The sequence below is a fragment of the Sphaeramia orbicularis genome, unplaced genomic scaffold (genome assembly GCF_902148855.1).
Source record: "Sphaeramia orbicularis unplaced genomic scaffold, fSphaOr1.1, whole genome shotgun sequence".
NCBI classification, from domain to species: Eukaryota; Metazoa; Chordata; class Actinopteri; order Kurtiformes; family Apogonidae; genus Sphaeramia; species Sphaeramia orbicularis.
The window spans coordinates 78,530-101,064 of NW_021941613.1; the positions used below are offsets into that span (position 1 = coordinate 78,530).

Sequence of the window (22,535 nt, forward strand, 5' to 3'; positions counted from 1 at the left end):
ATCTACTTAAATGTTTATGTTTAGGCATTTGGCAGACGCTTTTTTCAAAGCGACTTACAGGGGAAAAGCAATTAAATCACTCAATCAATCAAATTTTATTTATATAGCGCCAGATCACAAAAAAGTTATCTCTTGACATTTTATATATAGAGTTGGTCAAAACCAGACTCTAAGTCAATTTACAGAAACCCAACAGAATAAATGCAGATCAGGTTGTGTTTACACAGACCAAACCTCTTGGTAATGACAAAATGCATCTTTTGGCCAATCTTCTGTGATGTATATGTTTCTTTTCATGAACTTCCTCCTTCCTGAAAAGCAGAAGTGTTGTGGAATCTCCAGTCTGTGCACATCAGTCCTGCTGTCGGTGGACGGGGCAGAGGGAGGACCTCTGCTCTGGTTCTGGACACTGTTCAGGTGAGTTCTTTCAAACATGTATTTTACATTTGGCTTTTACATGTTGAGAGTTCTGATTGTGAAAAATAATTGAATTAGAGTGGTTTTACTTTGCTTTTTCTCTGTAACTATTACTTTTTTATATCACATTATGCAGAATGAAACATTTCTAAAACAAAAAACAAACACACAACCAAGCAAAAAAAATACTTACACACACACACACACATATATACATACATATATATATATATATATATATATATATATTTTTTTTTTTTTTCTTGTCAGGTTATTTTTTCATTTTGTTATATTATTATATTTATATTTTAAAATATTTAAGTCACAGGTGTCAAACATGTGGCCCGGGGCCCAAATCCAACTCACAAAAGGGTCCAGTCCGGCCCACCAAAGGGTCCAGTCCGGCCCACCAAAGGGTCCAGTCCGGCCCTGTGGATGAATTAGTGAAGTGCATAAATTCCACTCAGATGTGCCCAGTCCTGTTAGTTCAGTTCCACATTCAGACCAGTTCCGTCTGCAGTGGACAGGACCAGTCACATACTATCAGAAGAACAGAAATAATGACAACTGACAATGTTTCTGTTTGGAAATGGAAATATTTTCATGGAATTACACTAAAACTAAGAAGAATTTCACAAAAAAATGTGAATAATCTGAACAAATATGAACAACCTGAAATGTGTGAACAGAAGTCAGTCCAATTGGACCAATATTCTGTCTGTTCTTAAATGTTGTGTGTGTTTGTAGATCCACTGTGATCTGTACGTTCTAATGAACATGTGGAAATGATAAACTGAGGCAGAATAGTGTTCAATTACACTGATTGGTTCAGTTTGTTCATGTTCTTCACATCTTTTGAAAGGATATTTGTAGATGGAAATCTGTTCATTATGTAAATTAACTTTTTTTCACTCTAAAACAGAGAAACGTTTGAAGGTGACATTATTTCTATATTATTCTGTTCTTATTTTATTGGTTGGGTCCACTGCAGATTAAATTTAACTGAATGTGGAACTGAACTAACAGGAGTTGGACTGAACTGGTTTAGGTGAAGTAGAAGTGAAAGTAGTAAAGAACAACAGAATGTTGAACACCTGCAGGAGAAGTACTGAAGTACTGAGGTACTGAGGTACTGAAGTACTGAAGTACTGAGGTACTGAAGTACTGAGGTACTGAGGTACTGAAGTACTGAAGTACTGAGGTACTGAGGTACTGAAGTACTGAGGTACTGAGGTACTGAAGTACTGAGGTACTGAGGTACTGAGGTACTGAAGTACTGAGGTACTGAGGTACTGAAGTACTGAAGTACTGAGGTACTGAAGTACTGAGGTACTGAAGTACTGAAGTACTGAGGTACTGAAGTACTGAGGTACTGAAGTACTGAAGTACTGAGGTACTGAAGTACTGAAGTACTGAGGTACTGAAGTACTGAGGTACTGAGGTACTGAAGTACTGAGGTACTGAAGTACTGAGGTACTGAGGTACTGAAGTACTGAGGTACTGAAGTACTGAGGTACTGAAGTACTGAGGTACTGAGGTACTGAAGTACTGCTTCTGACACTGTGTGATGTAACTTCAAAACATGTCCAAAAGAATTTAACCTGCAAAAAAAATAAATAAATAAATAAAAAGTAAAACACAGTAAATCCTCTTGTCTGGTTTGGTATAATCTTAGATTATTGTTTAATAGTTGATTAAATTAAGTCAACATTGAACAGCTGATTAAAAACATGATGCAAAACCATTTCAATGACATGAAACCAAGATAAAAACACTGTACAGTTGAACTTTTTATAGTTCAGTCATAGAAATACTGAGATTCAACACTTCAACCTGAGTGTGACTTTATCACTGTGGTAAAATTTTTCAATTTTTTTTTTTATTGTGATGTCAAAAATCAAGGTCAATGAAGTTACCATATTTAGTTCCTTACTCATAAATGGCGAGAGAAAAAAAAAAATCCAAGAAGTATATATAAGAAAGGAACCTGTATTTGATCCCATTAGAACCTGTATTTTTTTTTCTTGCTTAATTCAAGATTTTCTTTTGCTTAATTCTTTTTTTTTTTTTGCTTAATTCAAGATGTTTTTTTGCTCAATTTAAGATTTTGTTTTTTCTCAATTCAAGATTTTCTTTAGCTCAATTCTTTCTTTATTTTTTTTTTTGCTTAATTCAAGATTTATTTTTTTTCTTTGCTTAATTCAAGCAAAAAAAAAAAAAAAATCTGCCAATGAAACAAGTGAAACTGATCATGTTCAGATCAGTGTAAGTCAGACTTTGCAGATCTATTGTCTGTAAGTTCTTCTATCTCAGTGTACAGTTCCTCTGGAGGTGATTCTGTCTGATTTTAAGTGTGATGAGAGGTTTGGACTAGAAATGAGACAAATACACCTGGACAGGTTTAGATTTTTTACAGTGTAACCAGCATACTAGATTCAAAACAACTCAGATTTCTGTTCCAGTTTATGGAACACACACTGACATCGAACACAAGAAAGAAACTCAGCAGCATATTTGGGATTGAATGGACAAACCAACATTGCACACTAGTGTTTGGAACACTTTTATAGAAGTATGGGACAGTTCTGGACAGATGGACCATGGACTAAAGGGACTGGTGACTTGTAATCTGTGTGGAAATGACCAAAAATAGTCACTTGCCCAATAAAGGGTTAAAGAACAGGTATCCAGTCCATTTGTTTCTGCAGCTTTTCATAAAATGTGCTTCAGTAATACTTGACATTGTGCAGATGAAAGCTGATGTTCTGTCAATCAACCAATCAGAGTTTATATCAGATCACATGTGCTCACAGCTCTTCTGTGTCTGTGTTCATATTAAATCAGTCTCAGTGAATCCAAAGGAACTTTGTGTTGGTAAATGACAGTTGTTCAAATGGACAGGATTTCAGTTCTGTTCAACATGTTGATGCTCATATGAACTATGTTTTCAGCTCCAAAATGAACCATTTCAGCACAATTAATGCTGTATTTTCATGTCACAAATGGACAAGTTCTATTTGAACTGAACTGAGCTGAAAAACAAATCTTCTCTTCTTTTGGATTCCCCAGTTTTTCTTCCCAGATTCTCTCCTCCATATCACATGTTTTATTTGTACAGGTTCAATCTGGAGTATGGTGCTGATCCATCCTGCTTCTGTTCCACCAATACATACATGAAGAATGGCACACAGCACTGTTTACATCAACACTTTTACAATAAGAAGCATTTTTAGACACAAAGAACAATTCTAGATTGTTCTTTCCTCTTTAGTCTGATGCTAAACTATCCAATAAATAATAGTGCTCCTAGTTTTTGCACAGGGATCATTAGTGTAAACGCTGACATGGCTGCAGAGCATCAGTATGATGGGATCCACAACAACCATGTCACATCCGTCCACTGACACATTTAGTGTTTTTGTGTCAGCTGGGATTGTTTCAGATCCACAATACCAACATTTATGAAGAAGAGCACAATTAGCAATAGGAAGTCTACAAGTTTATTCCTAATAAAGTACTGGGACTGACCAGAGCATCATGGGTAATGTCACGTCCGTCCACCAGCAAAAGTTTTCACATACACGTGCTATTCCAAATCCAATATTTATGAAAATAGAGCTTCCACTGTCAGAGAATATCAGTAGTCTGTGCACAAATGGATTAGCATTATTTACACACACTTCTGTGACTGTAGGACAACTGTTCTGGACACAAATGGACACTCATGTGACCCCTAAGGACATTTTAGCCAATGTTTATTGCACTTTCCAAACACATGAATGACCAGTGCCTCATGTAAAAACAGTGCATGTCAATGAACCTGTGTGTTTCCTCTGATCTTCTGTCTCAAACATCAGGTCACACTTTGAACCATGGAAGCTTTTTACACGGACAACGGGACAGAAAACAGTAACGACACCCCCCCCACCTGGGGCGACGCCCACGGCCCCTTCACGTCCACGGTTCCACCCATCTTCAGGGTTCTGCTGTGGATCATCATCTGCACCGGCCTCCCTCTGACTCTACTGGCCATTTACTCCCTGTATTTTCTGGTGATTAGGACTGTGTGTGTGTGTGTGTGTGTGTGTGTGTGTGTGTGTTCACTAAATACAACAGTCCAGCGGTGGACCCCGGAAGTAAGGGATGCCGTCAGGCTGAAGGAGTCTGATGGAGCCTTGTTGGCTCATGGGACTCCAGAGGAGCTGGTGGGTACCAGCAGGACAGGGGTACCACAGCCTGAGGGGGGGTGGAGGCAAAAACTGGGGTCTGGGTGGAGTCTGGGGAGGCCATGGGGGGACTATCGGTCGACCTCGAGGAAATTCTGTCAAACCGTCCGACGCCTCAGGAGGTGAAGCAGTGCACCACCAACACTGTTTACTGAGGAAGTGGGAGGAGCTGACCTCCACTGGGGGTGTGGTCGGACAGTGGAAGGAGTACTGGGAGGATCTGCTCAGTCCTACTGTCATGTCTGCCATGGAGGAAGCAGAGGATGAGGTCTGAGGTGGACTGGTCCAGGTCCCAGAGGTGGACTGGTCCAGGGACCAGAGGTGGACTGCTCCAGGTCTCAGAGGTGGACTGGTCCAGGTCCCAGAGGTGGACTGCTCCAGGTCTCAGAGGTGGACTGGTCCAGGTCCCAGAGGTGGACTGGTCCAGGGACCAGAGGTGGACTGCTCCAGGTCTCAGAGGTGGACTGGTCCAGGTCTCAGAGGTGGACTGGTCCAGGTCTCAGAGGTGGACTGGTCCAGGTCCCAGAGGTGGACTGGTCCGCCACCCCAGCTGAAGTCCCCTAGGTGGTTGGACAGGGCACCAGGGGTGGATGAGGTCCGCCCTGAGTCCCTTCAGTCTGGATGTGCAGGACTGTCCTGGTGGACTCGTCTCTGTAACATGCCGTGGCAGTCGGGGACAGTCCCTCTGGATTGGCAGACCGGGGTGGTGGTCCCCCTTTTTAAGAAGGGGGACTGAAGGATGTGCTCCACCCACAGGGGGGTCCCACTCCTCAGCCTCCAGGGGAAGTCTATTTCAGGTACTGAAGAGGAGGATCCGACCCATAGTCCAACCTCGGATCCAGGAGGAACAATGTGGTTTTCATCCTAGTTGTGGAACACTGGACCAGGTCTACACTCTCCATCAGGTGCACGAGGGTTCATGGGAGTTCGTCCAACCGGTCCACACGTCTTTTGTGGATTTGGAGAAGGAGTTGGACCATGTCCCTGGTGGTATCCTGTGGGGGGTGCTTGACAAGTATGTGGTCCAGGGTCCGGTTTGGGCCAGAGGGGGTCTGGTTTGGGGACCACAGGATTTCATCTGTGCTTTTTGCAGATGACGTTGTCCTGTTGGCCTCATGGAACCTGGACCTTCAGCGTGACCTGGGGCGGTTTGGACTGGGATGAGGATCAGCACCTCCAAATCTGAGCCCATGGTTCTGGACCAGATAAAGGTGGTCTGCCCTCTCCGGGTCGGTGGAGAGACTTTGACCCCAGTGGAGGAGGTCCAGTATCTGGGTCTGGTTCACAGTGAGGGAAGGATGGAGGTTCAGATTGACAGGTGGATGGGTGGAGGTTCAGATTGACAGGTGGGTGGGTGGAGGTTCAGATTGACAGGTGGGTGGGTGCTGCAGTGCTTGTATGGGTCTGTTGTGGTTCAGAAGGAGCTGAGCCCAAAGGAGAAGCTCTGGATTTACCCTTAGTCTACGTTCAGACCCTCACCTGTGGTCATGAGCTGTGGGTCAGGACCCAAAGGACCAGATCCAGGACCCAAAGGACCAGATCCAGGACCCAAAGGACCAGATCCAGGACCCAAAGGACCAGATCCAGGATACAAGCGGTCCAAATGAGTTTCCTCTGTAAGGTGGGTGGGTCCACTTAGGGATAGGGGGCGGAGCTCAGAGTAGAGCCACTGCTCCTCCACATCCAGAGGAACCAGCTGAGGTGGATCAGACAGCTGGTTCAGATCCTCCTGGACTCCTCTCTGGGGAGGTGTTCTGGGCATGTCCCACCAGGAGGAGGAGTCTGAGGAGAGGGAGGAGTCTGAGGAGAGGGAAGTCTGGGCATCCCTGCTTAGACTGTTACCCCTGTGACCCGGCCCCAGATAAGAGGAAGAGAATGGATGGATGGATGGATGGATGGATGTGGTTTTTCCATTAGACACATTTTTATGCACAGGTTAAATTCCCAGTTTTGGGCTCAGTGGAACACAGCCCAGTAGAACCAGGAGCACAGGCCTCAGAGCGTCCCAGTCCTTCTCCACAGCAGCTGAACAGTGGACACACGTGCACATGCAGACTCACTCTAGTTCTTGTACATGTGGTCTTCAGGTGCGTAAAGGTCACACGGCTCCAGTCTACGTCATCAACCTCCTCCTGTCAGACGTCCTGCAGATCTGCTGCTTCATCTGTTTGGTCTTGGACTCCGCCCTCGTCGTGTATTTGTACCTGTTTGGTGAGATGGCCAGTGTGGGCTTCATGGTGTGCATCGCCTTAGAACGGTAACTATGGAAACCACTACTGTGTAGAACCATCAGAACAATTACAATAAGCTTATCCTCAGAGAATAACGACCGAACTGATCCACTACACGGACCAAAGTCTGTGGACGTGAGCAATTCAGGGGTCTGGGATAAGAACCCCAACAAACACCTGAATTAGACAGAGTCCACAAAACCAACAAACACCTGAATTAGACAGTCCAAAAAAAAAAAAAACAACAACCAACACCTGAATTAGACAGAGTCCACAAAACCAACAAACACCTGAATTAGACAGAGTCCAAAGACTGTAGTTCATAAAAGAGATGAGTTAGACTACGAGGATAATGACTTGTGACTGTCTGTGTTCATGTGGGTTCTAGGTACCTGGTGGTTGTTTACCTGTTCTGTTTTTCTGCTTCTAGGTACCTGGTAGTTGTTTACCTGTTCTGTTTTTCTGGTTCTAGGTACCTGGTGGTTGTTTACCTGTTCTGTTTTTCTGCTTCTAGGTACCTGGTGGTTGTTTACCTGTTCTGTTTTTCTGCTTCTAGGTACCTGGTGGTTGTTTACCTGTTCTGTTTTTCTGGTTCTAGGTACCTGGTAGTTGTTTACCTGTTCTGTTTTTCTGGTTCTAGGTACCTGGTGGTTGTTTACCTGTTCTGTTTTTCTGCTTCTAGGTACCTGGTGGTTGTTTACCTGTTCTGTTTTTCTGGTTCTAGGTACCTGGTGGTTGTTTACCTGTTCTGTTTTTCTGGTTCTAGGTACCTGGTAGTTGTTTACCTGTTCTGTTTTTCTGGTTCTAGGTACCTGGTGGTTGTTTACCTGTTCTGTTTTTCTGGTTCTAGGTACCTGGTGGTGGCTCGTCCGTTCTGGTACCGCTTCAGTCGCTCTGTTCACATGTCGGTGCTGGTGTGCGTGGTGGTTTGGCTCCTCCCACTCGTCTACGTCCTGCCTCTGTATTTGGGCGTGGACTCTGTGGTCGTGGAAAGCGTCTTCGCCGTCTTCCACCTCTTGCCCCTCCCCCTGTTGCTCTTCTTCCTGATTGGGACGTTCAAAGGCCTGTCCAAAGCCACTCGACTCCCATTGGGTGAAAAGCGTCGCATCATGGCGGCGGTGCTCCTGGTGTTCGTCATTTACTTCCTGCTTTTCCTTCCCAGTATTTTGTGGTCGCTGGTGGAGGAGTTCAGGGAGGACGACGTTTTCAGCGACGCCGCCTCCGTCCTGCTGTTTCTGAGTCCTGTGGCAGATTTATGTCTGTACGTTTTCATCAGGAAAGGAGCTCCGCACAAACGTTTAACGTGTCTGAAAGTAGAAACCGACGACGACGGCTCATCAGCGTGAACGACAACGAGAAGTTTGAAAACCCACTGAATGATGGAGGAGGAGGTTTGAATCTGACACAGAAGGGTTCCAAGGCAGCACCACTGAAAGCTGATGGTCTGTACATTTGTGATCAAAATTTCACATCATGTCCAGCTGATCAAACAAACAAACAATCAGTCAGAAAAAAAAATCAGTAATTGACATGTTTATAAAGAATATGTGAATATTTAAAGACAAATATAAGAATTTAATGGATTCTGCAAAATTATTGTAATGATGAACAGATGCATTAATCTTGAACCAACTGAGAATTTACAGCCTCTGCTCCTCCTCCTCCTCTCTGTCTCCTGGCATAAATATGTTAATTCATGACATATGATCAGACAGTGGATACTCTGTTCATACAGTTTGATGGTTCAGTTACTGTCTGAACAAAAAAGGCCTTTACTTTCAATTATCATCATCATTATTATTATTATTATTATTATTATTATTATTATTATTATTATTGTAATTTATTCCCCAAAAATATGGATCAAATCACATCTAGAATCACATTTACAATCTGAGGTTTTATTGTAGTATCCACACAGATTTTCTGTCTGTGTTTTTTAAAGAGTTGCTCTTCCATAGAAATGCATAAAAATAATCAGTAAAGTAACTTTTAAAAGTGTTTCTGTTTGTCATTAAAGGTTGTCTTGTCTTCAGTATCTGTGTTGAGCCTCTGCAGTTCTAGACCCTTGAACTAACTCACACTGGGACTCCTATAGAAGTGTCTTATGTCCAGTTTTCTTTTCTTTGACATCCTTTACATCCTAATTACTGAACACACACACACACACACACACACACACACACACACACACACACACACACACACATCCAAATGTAACTGACTCCACTCATATTCTAATGCGTCTGTCTGATGTGACCCAAACAAAACAAATACAAACAAACTGAAAACTGACATTAGCGCTCCAACTAACAGGTTCATTTTACAAGTAGATGGAGTGACAGCGGGGAGAGCCAATCACATGGACGTTAGCAAAGCCAAAGAGCCAATCAGAGAGCGACATTTACGTTAGAGGTGGGACTTCTAGCAGAGACCGACTGTTACCCTTTGTGTGTCAGCATCAGTGACTAAACACTACGGACAGAGGTTGGACTGATAGAGTACACAGTAGTGGATGGAGACTAGTGGAGACAGGTCCTGATATATATATATGTATATATATATGCACACATGAAAATGTCTAAATGTCTAAAACCTGTCCTACACAACTCAGAATGAAATTGTCATGACTGAAACACACTCAAAAATCAGTTTTCTTTTACATATTTGAAGGTTTTTCAAAAAAAAGTAACGCAATAATTACTTTCCCTGGTAACTAATTACATTTATGAATGAGTAATTCCATTACTAATTCAATTACTTTTTTGGGAGAGTAACTAGTGACTATAACTAATTACTTTTTAAAAGTAATTTGCCCAACAGTGGTTACACCAGTCTGGTCCAGGTTAGACCAGTCTGGTCCAGTCAGTGCAGGGTACACCAGCCTGTCTGTGGTTCTGGTTGGTTCTTCTTCTTCTGGACCTCCTTCCAGATGCTGCTGTGGACCGTCTCTTTGTTGTTGAGGACGTTATAATAGGCTAAGTCCACCAGGGCCTGGTAGTCCTGTTCACTGGAGGTCAGCTTCAGCCTTTCATCTGCACACGTCCAGCTCCTCACGTCCACATCTGCAGCCTGGATTTCCTCCTCAGTCTGACGCTTTACACCTGGAAAGTCACACCCATGCAGGTCAGTTAACACTGACCGCTGTGTCGGTTAACTCTGACCACTGTGTCAGTTAACTCTGACCGCTGTGTCGGTTAACTCTGACCACTGTGTCGGTTAACTCTGACCGCTGTGTCGGTTAACTCTGACCGCTGTGTCGGTTAACTCTGACCGCTGTGTCGGTTAACTCTGACCGCTGTGTCGGTTAACACTGACCACTGTGGTCAGTTAACTCTGACCGCTGTCGGTTAACTCTGACCGCTGTGTCGGTTAACACTGACCACTGTGGTCAGTTAACTCTGACCGCTGTCGGTTAACTCTGACCGCTGTGTCGGTTAACTCTGACCGCTGTGTCGGTTAACTCTGACCGCTGTGTCGGTTAACTCTGACCGCTGTGTCGGTTAACTCTGACCGCTGTGTCGGTTAACACTGACCACTGTGGTCAGTTAACTCTGACCGCTGTGTCGGTTAACACTGACCACTGTGGTCAGTTAACTCTGACCGCTGTCGGTTAACTCTGACCACTGTGTCGGTTAACTCTGACCGCTGTGTCAGTTAACACTGACCGCTGTGTCGGTTAACTCTGACCGCTGTGTCGGTTAACACTGACCGCTGTGTCGGTTAACTCTGACCGCTGTCGGTTAACTCTGACCGCTGTGTCGGTTAACACTGACCACTGTGGTCAGTTAACTCTGACCGCTGTCGGTTAACTCTGACCACTGTATCGGTTAACTCTGACCGCTGTGTCAGTTAACACTGACCGCTGTGTCGGTTAACTCTGACCGCTGTGTCGGTTAACACTGACCGCTGTGTCGGTTAACTCTGAGCGCTGTGTCAGTCAACTCTGAGCGCTGTGTCGGTTAACTCTGAGCGCTGTGTCGGTTAACTCTGAGCGCTGTGTCGGTTAACACTGACCGCTGTGTCGGTTAACTCTGACCGCTGTGTCGGTTAACACTGACCGCTGTGTCGGTTAACTCTGACCGCTGTGTCGGTTAACACTGACCGCTGTGTCGGTTAACTCTGAGCGCTGTGTCGGTTAACTCTGAGCGCTGTGTCGGTTAACTCTGAGCGCTGTGTCGGTTAACTCTGAGCGCTGTGTCAGTGTCACACAAATACATGACTAAGTCACACAAAACAAGGACTCATCGACTGTATTTAGGTCCAAAACACATTTTCTGCAGAGGTGGATCTGCCTCCACTGGTTCTAGTGGGAACTGGTTTCACATCAACGTTCTAATCTGATGTAATCTAGTCTAGTCTGATCTAGTCTAGTCTGATCTAGTCTAGTCTAATCTAGTCTAATCTAACAGAACTGTCCTTGGTTGTGGTTCTAATTGACACCACTGTTGTCCTCAAATGCAGACAGAGCCCAAATATAGTCACCTGGGCTTTTGTAGTGTCTGTAGCTGATGTTGACCAGTGGGAAGTGAATGACCACTGGAGCGTCTGGGTCCTGCTCATCCTCAAACACGTAGACCTCCTGTGGATCCTGGTCCAGTCTGGACCAGTCCACCTGTGGGAAGGGGATCCGGTGGTCCTGACAGTAGTCCGCCGTCAGCTGGATGACCTGGTCCAGACACACATGGGAGGGGGGGGTCAGGAGACATGGCTGACACAGTTTACATCCGTTACCATAGCAACCGCAGGTCAGCCACCCTACAGTTTGTACATGTGTCGTATGAGACAGAACTGGAACACATGTGGTCTGTTCTCCACTGGTTTGACTGGATGAATGTTGGTGATGTTACAGACATCTGAAATGTGAGGGCGTGGCCTTTATGACATCATGATGGAGAACAGAAAAATGAACAGTTTGGCTTTAGTTTGAAGTGGATACGATGTGTTTGAAGTTCTGGTGACATATCCATGTGTTTGAACTGTGGAAGAATACTGGAAAAAACTGATCAGATCAATTAGGACATGGATAAGGATCAATAAAATCTCATCTGATCTGGTCTGATCGTATCTTACCTCATTTTATCTGATCTTATTTTATCTTATCGTTATTAATTAATCAGATGACTGTTGTTTGTTCTCCTTTCATGTGGTTGCTTCTGTTTGTGGTGGCAGTGTTAGACTTTTACTCTGTGGTGGCAGTGTTAGACTTTTACTCTGTGGTGGCAGTGTTAGACTTTTACTCTGTTTGTGGTGGCAGTGTTAGACTTTTACTCTGTGGTGGCAGTGTTAGACTTTTACTCTGTGGTGGCAGTGTTAGACTTTTACTCTGTTTGTGGTGGCAGTGTTAGACTTTTACTCTGTGGTGGCAGTGTTAGACTTTTACTCTGTTTGTGGTGGCAGTGTTAGACTTTTACTCTGTGGTGGCAGTGTTAGACTTTTACTCTGTTTGTGGTGGCAGTGTTAGACTTTTACTCTGTGGTGGCAGTGTTAGACTTTTACTCTGTGGTGGCAGTGTTAGACTTTTACTCTGTTTGTGGTGGCAGTGTTAGACTTTTACTCTGTGGATGTGCTCTGGCTCCCATGAATAACTCAAGATGATGATGACGTCCACGTTCCTCTCGGGCCTCAGAACCGGAGCACAGCCGATGTCGATGGAGTGAGCGGCGTCCACCAGCTGCAACATGGAGTCACTGGGAGTCAGCTGGTGTGGAAAGAGCTCCGGGTTTTTCTCTGGATACAACGAGCACAGAGTTCAACAAGTAACTCACATGGAAGAGTTTAGATAAAGTAACCACATAATGGATTACAGGATTAAATATGACCTGAACATTCAGACTGGAGTCACACTGGAAAAGATCAGATCTGGACCACATATGACAGCGGTCTGGCTCAGATTTAGGACCACATATGACAGTGGTCTGGCTCAGATTTAGGACCACATATGACAGTGGTTTGGGTCAGATTTAGGACCACATATGACAGCGGTCTGGGTCAGATTTAGGACCACATATGACAGCGGTCTGGCTCAGATTTAGGACCACATATGACAGTGGTCTGGCTCAGATTTAGGACCACATATGACAGTGGTTTGGGTCAGATTTAGGACCACATATGACAGCGGTCTGGGTCAGATTTAGGACCACATATGACAGCGGTCTGGCTCAGATTTAGGACCACATATGACAGTGGTCTGGCTCAGATTTAGGACCACATATGACAGCGGTCTGGCTCAGATTTAGGACCACATATGACAGTGGTTTGGGTCAGATTTAGGACCACATATGACAGCGGTCTGGGTCAGATTTAGGACCACATATGACAGCGGTCTGGGTCAGATTTAGGACCACATATGACAGTGGTCTGGGTCAGATTTAAGACCACATATGACAGTGGTCTGGGTCAGATTTAGGACCACATATGACAGTGGTCTGAGTCAGATTTAAGACCACATATGACAGTGGTCTGGGTCAGATTTAGGACCACATATGACAGTGGTCTGGCTCAGATTTAGGACCACATATGACAGTGGTCTGGCTCAGATTTAGGACCACATATGACAGTGGTTTGGGTCAGATTTAGGACCACATATGACAGTGGTCTGAGTCAGATTTAAGACCACATATGACAGTGGTTTGGGTCAGATTCAGGACCACATATGACAGTGGTCTGGCTCAGATTTAGGACCACATATGACAGCGGTCTGGGTCAGATTTAGGACCACATATGACAGCGGTCTGGCTCAGATTTAGGACCACATATGACAGCGGTCTGGCTCAGATTTAGGACCACATATGACAGCGGTCTGGCTCAGATTTAGGACCACATATGACAGTGGTCTGGGTCAGATTTAGGACCACATATGACAGTGGTCTGGGTCAGATTTAGGACCACATATGAAAGTAGTCTGGGTCAGATTTAGGACCACATATGACAGTGGTCTGGCTCAGATTTAGGACCACATATGACAGTGGTTTGGGTCAGATTTAGGACCACATATGACAGTGGTCTGGGTCAGATTTAGGACCACATATGACAGTGGTCTGGCTCAGATTTAGGACCACATATGAAAGTAGTCTGGGTCAGATTTAGGACCACATATGACAGTGGTCTGGCTCAGATTTAGGACCACATATGACAGTGGTCTGGCTCAGATTTAGGACCACATATGAAAGTAGTCTGGGTCAGATTTAGGACCACATATGACAGTGGTCTGGCTCAGATTTAGGACCACATATGACAGTGGTTTGGGTCAGATTTAGGACCACATATGACAGTGGTCTGGGTCAGATTTAGGACCACATATGACAGTGGTCTGGCTCAGATTTAGGACCACATATGAAAGTAGTCTGGGTCAGATTTAGGACCACATATGACAGTGGTCTGGCTCAGATTTAGGACCACATATGAAAGTAGTCTGGCTCAGATTTAGGACCACATATGACAGTGGTCTGGCTCAGATTTAGGACCACATATGACAGTGGTCTGGCTCAGATTTAGGACCACATATGGCAGTGGTCCGGGTCAGATTAGTGACCGTCTGGAACAGATCCGATCTGAACCTTTGTATTTCTTTGCTGTTTTTGGTTTTAAATTTGAAATAGAAATGAACAAACAAACAAAATCATGGAAACACCACATCAGTCGTGTGTTCATAGAAGTTGGATGTCTCTCTGACAATGCCCCCCCCCATGAATGAATGATATGTCTGTTGGTTTCCACACCCTTCCCACACATGTTCTCAGTTCTCTCTTTATCCTGAAGTAACTGCAGGTCATATATCGTTCGTATTCCTTCGTATCTCTATGGTACTCGCTGGGTTCATGGCCCACCTTTCCAGGCTGCAAAGTTGGGATGTTTGTCGTAGTTCCAGTGCAGGAAGAAACCACGCATGTAGTTGAAGGTTTCCGCGGCACCTACTCGAGCGCTGAAGAAGTGAGTCAACACGCTGGTGATGTCTGAGGCAGGAACCAGTGCAGCGGTGTCCAGAGAGGAGGGCTGGTCACATGACTCTGCCAACACAAACCCAAAACACAGGAAACACAGGAAACACACTTCTGCATCAGTCAACATAGGTCAACAGGAGGGCTGTGTATCGGCAAAAATCTGGCGATACGATACAAATCACAACACTAGGATCACCATACAATATATCACGATATATCATGATACTGTTAAAAAGGCAATGTTTCGTTTGTTTCTTTTTTTTTATTTCTTGGAAGAACTGAATTCCAGCAGAAATCTACACAAATACTAAACACATTTGTATTTGATCAGAACAGGATCTAATGTTCTATCACAAAATGTTCCTCTATAAAAACTTAAAACTTCAGCTGTGTTTTGCAGACATTCCAGTTTCAGATCCTGTTCAAATGTTCATATTCTATTAGTTCACAACATTATTTTAGTTCCATCCCAACAAAGGAACGAACATCTGCCTCAGACAGTAAAAAGTGCTTTTAGGAGGATTCAAAGAACCAGTATTTAATAAAACAGTGTTAAGTAATAATAAATAAAATATAAACAAAAAGAAAAACAAAAAAAAGAAAAATGAACCTCCACAATATCTGCATTTGAATAAATACCTAAAACTATCCATACAGTACTTTTTAATATCGACACAGTATTGTGAAATGAAATATCGTGATATACTGTGAACTGCTCTTTTCTAACAGCCCTACTGTCAACAGCAGGATGGATTATTTCCCTGTAGTAGTTTTTTTTTTTTTTTTACATTTTTACAGAAATATTTGGTCAATGATTTATTCAAGTTCTTTAAATTCAGTTAATGATGCTGACGAAATCTAAAACTAGCAGCGAAAAAATATTTCATAAAGTCAAATAAAAAATAAAACCAACGTCTGTGAAAGTGGCTCTGTTTAACCCTTTCATGCATGAATTATGGAAAAAAAAGGATCTAGATTTTTTTTTTTGGATTGATTTTATTTGTCAAAATTAGGCTCAAGTTGAATGCATTTTGAAATTTTTATTTTTTAAACGTGGTTTTATTCTGAAGATATTGAACCTCCTCAGACCACAGGACTAGAACACAGAACACATTCAACTGGTTCTGATCCACGTAGAACAGATGTACTGGGACACTGGTTCTGTTTTAATTTTCAGTAATATTATTAAATATAATTCAGTCATACAAAAATATACAGTTTAATTTTTTGTTTCGTTTTAATTTTTAGAGGAAAGCCTTGATTTGGAGAATTTGGATGAAAGAACATGTGACATCATATTTTATTATACATATATAACGTCCTATATTACACAAAACAGTGGATTCTTTATCATGAACCATAAACTTTGAAGGAGAACTAAAACTAAGAGTTTCTGTGGAATTTCATTTGGTTTAGTTTGTGTTTATAGTTTTTATTTCATTGTATTTTTATGTTGTATTTCTGGGAACACCACTCTATCTGAATGCATCTGGAAAAACTGTTGCATCATGATGTTTCAAATATCGGCAATTACTGAATTAAAAAAAGCCAATAATTGTCCTTTTGTGGGTCTGAGGGGGTTCAATATCTTCTGAATAAAACCATATTTAAAAATAAAACCAGTGCCTGTGAAAGTGGTTCTGTTTAACCCTTTCATGCGTGAATTATGGAAAAAAAAAGTATCTAGATTTTTTTTTTAGATTGATTTGAAATGTTGAAGTTGAAATGCATTTTGAAATTTTTATTTTTTAAACATGGTTTTATTCCAAAGATATTGAACCTTTGGTGGGACACATGTTTGACAGCCCTGGTTTAATATAAAGCAGGGCTGTCAAACTCATGTTAGTTCAGTTCCACATTCAGCCTAATATGGTTTCCAGTGGGCTGGACCACTGACATAATAACAGTGAAAAAACTAACATTAAATCATGATAATGTTTACAGTGTATCTACAAAAATCTGAATAATGTGAACATCTGGAAACATCTTAAGAAAAACAAGTAGAATTTTAACACTCTTCTGCCTCAGATTATCAGTTTATCCTTTACACATGTGCATTACAACTGACATTCCAATTACAAAAGCACAAAACATTTAATAACAGGCAGAATAATGGTACAATTGCATTTACTTATATTAAGACATTTTGGGTTTTTCACATTTTTTGTAAAAGAATAGTTTGTTAATATAAACATTTTCATGTAATTTTACTTTTTTATGATAAAACAAAGACATTTTGCCGTTTTCATTATTTATAGGTTTAATATGATAGTATTTGACTGGTCTGACCCACTTGAGGTCTAACTGGTCTGTGTGTGGAATCTGAATTTAAATCATGTTGACATCATTGATTGTTCATTTCTTCAGTGTAATTTTTGTCTTTCACAAATTCATCCAACGGGGCCAGACTGGACCCTTAGGCGGGCCAGATTTGGCCCCCGGGCCACATGTTTGAGTCCCCTGGTCTAATATAAAGGGTTACCCGTATGTGGGACATGTTCTCCGTGGACGCTCCACGGTGGAACCGCCCCCGTCACGCTCTTCCACACCTCGGTCACGTTGACGGCCAATGCGCTGCTCCAAATGCCTGAGGTTGAACAAACACAGACTGGTGACCATCAGCTGCTTCTGTAGACGTGTGTACATGTGGAAAAAAACAAAACAGATGATGTTTCACCAATTAGATAAGGGAGGCGGAGCTCTGGCAGTTTCTCCACAAGATGGCCAAGGAAGAAGTGACTGCCGAAGTGTTCCGAGGGGACAAAGGCGCCGTACCTGAGGAGGCCGACCTCATAGGGGGTGAACTCACACCACTCTGAAACAACAAGGAAGCAGCATGTGACCCACACAACCACACCCACTGCAGTCCACTGAGACTCCGCCCACAGCAGGTCTGATGCACAAGTCAGATTTATGAGTTTAATCTGATTTGTTTGTGTTGGTTCCAATTCACATGAAATGAGACTTCTATGAGTTTAGAGTCTGAACTGAATGTGACCCTGAAGTGACCCACATGGACTAAAGAGGTCCCGAAGTGACCCACATGGACTAAAGAGGTCCCGAAGTGACCCACATGGACTAAAGAGGTCCTGAAGTGACCCACATGCACCAAAGAGGTCCTGATGGAATACCAGACCACGCAGACACACACTGTGTTTACAGAAGGAAATCTGGTTTTCCTCCGCTCCAACCAACAACTGGGCCATTTGTCGCATTTCAGTGACGGAAAAGTCAGACAAATGTGACCTGGATGTTCAGACTGAAGTCACATTGGAAATATCAGATCTGGATCAGATTTAGGACCACATATGGCAGTGGTCTGGGTCAGATTAGTGCTGTTCAGACCGTGTGTCCCAGATCAGATCCAGGTCACACATGAACACATTTCCCTTCAGGGTTAGGGTTAGTATTTACCTGCTTCAGACTCAGGTTGGTCTTTGTCCTTCATGTTGACGGCGGTGTAAATGGGCAGAGGGTTTTGGCCTTCACTCACAGTTCTCCGCTGCTCAGACAGTGTACCTGTCATTTTCTATCATTTCAGAAACACAATAAAGTTTATATTGTTAAAAAGTGTGGCTCAAACACACTGAACATGGCAAATTGTTCCCTGAAAAAGGAAGAAGAGAAAAAATCTGAGGTAAAAGAACAAAAAAACAGTGTTTTCTAAATGCACTCCATGCCTGGTTGTAAAGGCAGAAAAGGTCCATAAATGGTTTTGTCTAGGTACAAATTTTTTGTCATGTTTGGTAAAAAAAAATGGATTGGATATGATGTTAAAGTTTTTGTACCAACCACAAACCCAAAGTAGACCCTTTGAATATGTGGAAATCTGGTAAACCATCATCTTCATCAGCTTTGGCATCAGATAATCTACATCAGGGGTCTCAAACATGCGCCCCGGGGCCCAAATGTGTCCCACCAAAGGTTCCAGTCCGACCCCTGGGATGAATTTGCAAAGTGCATAAATTCCACAGTCCAGGCTGTGGAATTCATGTTAGTGTGGGTTCCACATCCAGACCAATCTGATCTATAGTCCAATAATAACAGCAGAAGAACCCACACAGAAGAACCACTGCAGATTTACTACTGGGTTTGATGGAAATAATAATATTACATTATGTCTGTAAATAATGACAACTTCAAATGTTTGTCTTTGTTTTCGTGCAAAAAATCACATTAAATTCTGAAACTCTTTCCATTTCCAAACTCTCCTGTACCAATAAAATGTGACTAACCTGAACAAATGTGTCCAACCTGAAATGTCTGTATTAAATTCAGTCCAGTTCGAACTCTTTTCTTCCTGTTCCTCAGTGTTTAGTGTCTTTGGAGATCTGATCCAGAATGCACATGGACTAATGAGAAGTGGAGGAAGAAGACTGAGAAAATTACACTGATTTTACTGAAGAAATTTCAGTTTTTTTCAGGTTATTCCCAAGGGCCGCATGTTTGACACCCCTGGCTTAGAGTCTGGTTTCCACCAACTCAATATGTAAAGTGTTATGAGATAACTTTTGTTATGATTTGGCACTATAGAAATAAAATTTGATTGACTGATTAACCTTCCCAAAGATGAGGTGTTCAAAGACCAGGCCCGCCATGTCCGAGAACGACACCGGGTGACCGTCGTCCTCCTTGGCTTTCATTTCTTCATGGTAATACTGCATTTTGTCAGGTGTGAAGGCACTTTGGGTACTCTTGGTCATCTGCTCCTTTTCTGCTCTAATGAAAGTGTCCATGTCCTTAGTGGACCAGTTGGGGTCCTGGTACAGAGCAGACATGGTCCTGTTGACAGCACAAACACCATCAGTCACATTTAAACACACACTCAAACCTCAGGGTTCAACAGGTACGAGAACTCATGTGTTTACAGGATGTTTGTGTTGGAATCTGTGTTGGGAGCTCCTAGCTGGACATGTGTTAGCATTAGCTAAACTAACTGGAGCTACAAGTGCATGTTGTTGTAGTTGAAGATAAGGAATGAGTTTAGCCCAGTCTGTTTAACCCTTTCAAGCATGAATTAACAGATTGATTTTATTTCTCAAAATTAGGCTAAAGTTGAAATGCATTTTGAAATTTTTATTTTTTAAATATGGTTTTATTAAGACGATACTGAACCTCCTCAGACCCAGAGAAGGACAAGTTTAGGTTTTTAATTCAATAAATGCTGATACTGGAAACATCATGATGCAACAGTTTTTTCAGATGCATTTTCAAATATTCTTATGGAGTGTTCTCGACAGTGGACAGTTTAGTTTTGTTGCAACAGTCAGGTGGTCAGTGGAAGAAACATGTAAGAGGACATCTTCAGTCAGTGTCATGTACCCAGAGTGTGAATATTATTGGACAGATCCCATCACGTCCACTTCACAGTCTTTATAAAAGTGGTTGAAGGTGAACACAGACTTCTGCTCATGTTTAGGTTCAAAGGTGGTTTTATTAAGCCCACAGTGACTCCACAGCTTTTTGTCCACTGTTAGCCCCTCGTCTGATTGTCTTTTAGTGGATGGAACCTCTGCTTCCCACTTTTGTGCAACGGGTGCATGATTGACTTTTCTTTTTAAAGTTGGAAAAGATTCAGTTTTCTGTTCGTGGACAAATTAATTTGTTTAATTAACAGTGGAATCCTTTTGTCTCTACTGTCCACATGAGTGTCCTGCTGTCTCCGATGTCCTTTTGACGCAGAAATGTGTTATTAGTTTACATTAAATTAACTGTGAATCAGCCCTGAGTACCGGACAGAGGAGCTGTTTTTTTTTTTTCCTCTTCTTCTTTTTTGGGGGGGGGTTAATAGGTCTGTAGGTTTGTTGTATAGTTTGTTTGTATACATTGTGTCTGTGTGGTTCCTTACGTATAAGTACATGTTTATGTAAATGTATAATCCTACTATATAATACATGTTCTGTGTACGATCAAAGTTGCAGCACAGGAGGGTGTTTGTACTGGTTTTCCTCAGCCTTCACAAGTCTGATCTCCACCAAACTCTCCAAATGAATACAACCATGACCTGACTATCTACTAGGCACACTTTTATGTCTGTATTCAAATGTTGTGAGGTATGCTGGGAGATCTGAGCCTCTGTCTATTTTGAATTCTTCATCCCTGCCTCCATACTCATTTTCAGAAGTGGTTCTGCTGCTGTTCATGACAGTTCTACTGTTAGCAGACGATGCTAACATGTGAAGGCTGCAGTGCACTACCACTAGATGAATGGAATCATACTGGACAGGACCAACACATCCATGCTCTTCCCTTCATGCCTCACATGTTGGCTCAAATTATTACCTGCACAATGCAGGCTTAAATGGTACTTTACAAATGGATAGTGTTGGCAGACAACTTCTACTGATCATGTTATCGTACAATGGCACCACGGGTACAATGCTGCTAGTTTGAAATAATAATAATAATAACAATAATAATAATAATAATAAAAAAGGGTGGTTTAATTCAAAACAACAGGCCGTTCGACCCACTAGTGCAGTCTAATGTGAACCTGGTTCACCCACCATGTGGACCCTGAAACCCCAGTGATGTAGGTGACGGTGTCCAGGACCCCCATCTCCTTCAGAGCCTTCAGACCACCCAGCAGACCGGTCATGGCTCTGGCTCCGCCTCCTGAAGCCACCACCGCTATGGTCGGTACCTGAGCACAGGAAACAGACGTGTCCAGGGTTAGAGAAGGCTTCAGTCGACTTTACCTGGACGTGTTTAGAACCCCTTCAAACTAATCTGATCCACATGTAACTATATGGACAGATGTGTTTCTGTATTCATTAATTAAACAGAACAGATTTGCAAACAAAAAAAGATTTGAGAGCAAAAGACAGTAAGTGCCAATCAGAAAAACAGATCATTTTGTTCATAAATCAGTCCTTTTTGCTTGAGACTTCAAAACTTTTGCTTGAAAATCACTCCTCTTTGCAACTTCTAAAGTTTTGCTTGTGAATTGAACTGCAGTTAATGGGCGGGGCCTACGCTGACGGATGACAGAGGAGTTTCTATTGGTGGGTTTGACCTGGCTCCAGCTTCTACCTTAAACCCACTTGGACTTAATTTATAAGCAAAACGATCTTTTTAGGCCTGAGCCCAGTAATTTTTGATTGCCACTTACTGTCTTTTGCTCTCAAATATCTTTTTTTAATTGCAAATCCATTCTTTTTGATTGATGAATAAAGAAACAAGTGTCTCTCCATGCATCTACACCCACACTGGGACTGTGTATCGGCAAGAATCTGGTGATACAATACAAATCACAATACTAGGATCGAAATACAATATATCACGATATATCATGATACTGTTAAAAAGGGAATTTTTTTGTTTGTGTCTGATTTTTAAATGATTATTTCCTTGAAGAATTGAATTCCAGCAGAAATCTGCCCAAATCCTAAACACATTTGTATTTGATCCAACAGGATCTAATGTTCTATCACCAAGTGTTCCAACTGTGTTCAAACTGAAATTCAGTTTTACAGACATTCCAGTTTCAGATCCTGTTCAAATGTTCAGATTCTATTAGTTCACAACTAACATCAGAACAGGATTGGAGTTCAATCCAACAAAGGAACCAACATTATTGAATAAAAGAGTGTGAAATAATAAATAAAATAGAAACAAAAAAGAAACTTGAACTTCCACAATATCTGCATTTGAATAAATACCTAAAAATATTGATACAGTATTGTGAAAAGCAATATATTGCACTTATTTTTCTTAAG

At 42.4% G+C, this 22,535-nt stretch overlaps 2 protein-coding genes across 4 annotated transcripts in view; one reads left to right on the plus strand and one right to left on the minus strand.

The window, feature by feature from the left end:
* Window positions 1–366: 366 nt before the first annotated feature.
* Window positions 367–8,700, plus strand: LOC115416480 (ovarian cancer G-protein coupled receptor 1-like). Its single transcript, XM_030130256.1, has 4 exons — window positions 367–417; window positions 4,275–4,469; window positions 6,731–6,900; window positions 7,725–8,700. The coding sequence occupies exons 2-4, from the start codon at window positions 4,290–4,292 to the stop codon at window positions 8,218–8,220; spliced, it is 846 nt and encodes a 281-aa protein (XP_029986116.1). The 5' UTR covers window positions 367–417; window positions 4,275–4,289; the 3' UTR covers window positions 8,221–8,700.
* Window positions 8,701–9,008: 308 nt separating this feature from the next.
* Window positions 9,009–22,535, minus strand: part of LOC115416477 (cytosolic phospholipase A2 zeta-like) — a 43,091-nt gene continuing 29,564 nt past the window's right edge. For all 3 annotated transcript variants that reach the window (XM_030130253.1, XM_030130252.1, XM_030130254.1), the window contains 9 exons: window positions 21,324–21,460; window positions 19,377–19,599; window positions 18,232–18,346; window positions 17,495–17,632; window positions 17,300–17,404; window positions 14,704–14,883; window positions 12,432–12,604; window positions 11,360–11,543; window positions 9,009–9,978 (listed from right to left, as the gene is read on the minus strand). In XM_030130253.1, the coding sequence (XP_029986113.1) occupies window positions 9,740–9,978; window positions 11,360–11,543; window positions 12,432–12,604; window positions 14,704–14,883; window positions 17,300–17,404; window positions 17,495–17,632; window positions 18,232–18,346; window positions 19,377–19,599; window positions 21,324–21,460 (1,494 nt within the window). In that variant the 3' untranslated portion in view covers window positions 9,009–9,739. The remainder of the gene's footprint in view (window positions 9,979–11,359; window positions 11,544–12,431; window positions 12,605–14,703; window positions 14,884–17,299; window positions 17,405–17,494; window positions 17,633–18,231; window positions 18,347–19,376; window positions 19,600–21,323; window positions 21,461–22,535) is intronic.

Excerpts from the sequence above, each read along its gene's own strand:
- LOC115416480 (XM_030130256.1), top strand. The coding sequence starts at position 4,290 with ATGGAAGCTTTTTACACGGACAACGGGACAGAAAACAGTAACGACACC. Across the intron at positions 4,470-6,730 it reads TTTACTCCCTGTATTTTCTG|GTGCGTAAAGGTCACACGGC; the intron begins GTGATTAGGACT and ends TGTGGTCTTCAG. Across the intron at positions 6,901-7,724 it reads GTGTGCATCGCCTTAGAACG|GTACCTGGTGGTGGCTCGTC; the intron begins GTAACTATGGAA and ends TTCTGGTTCTAG.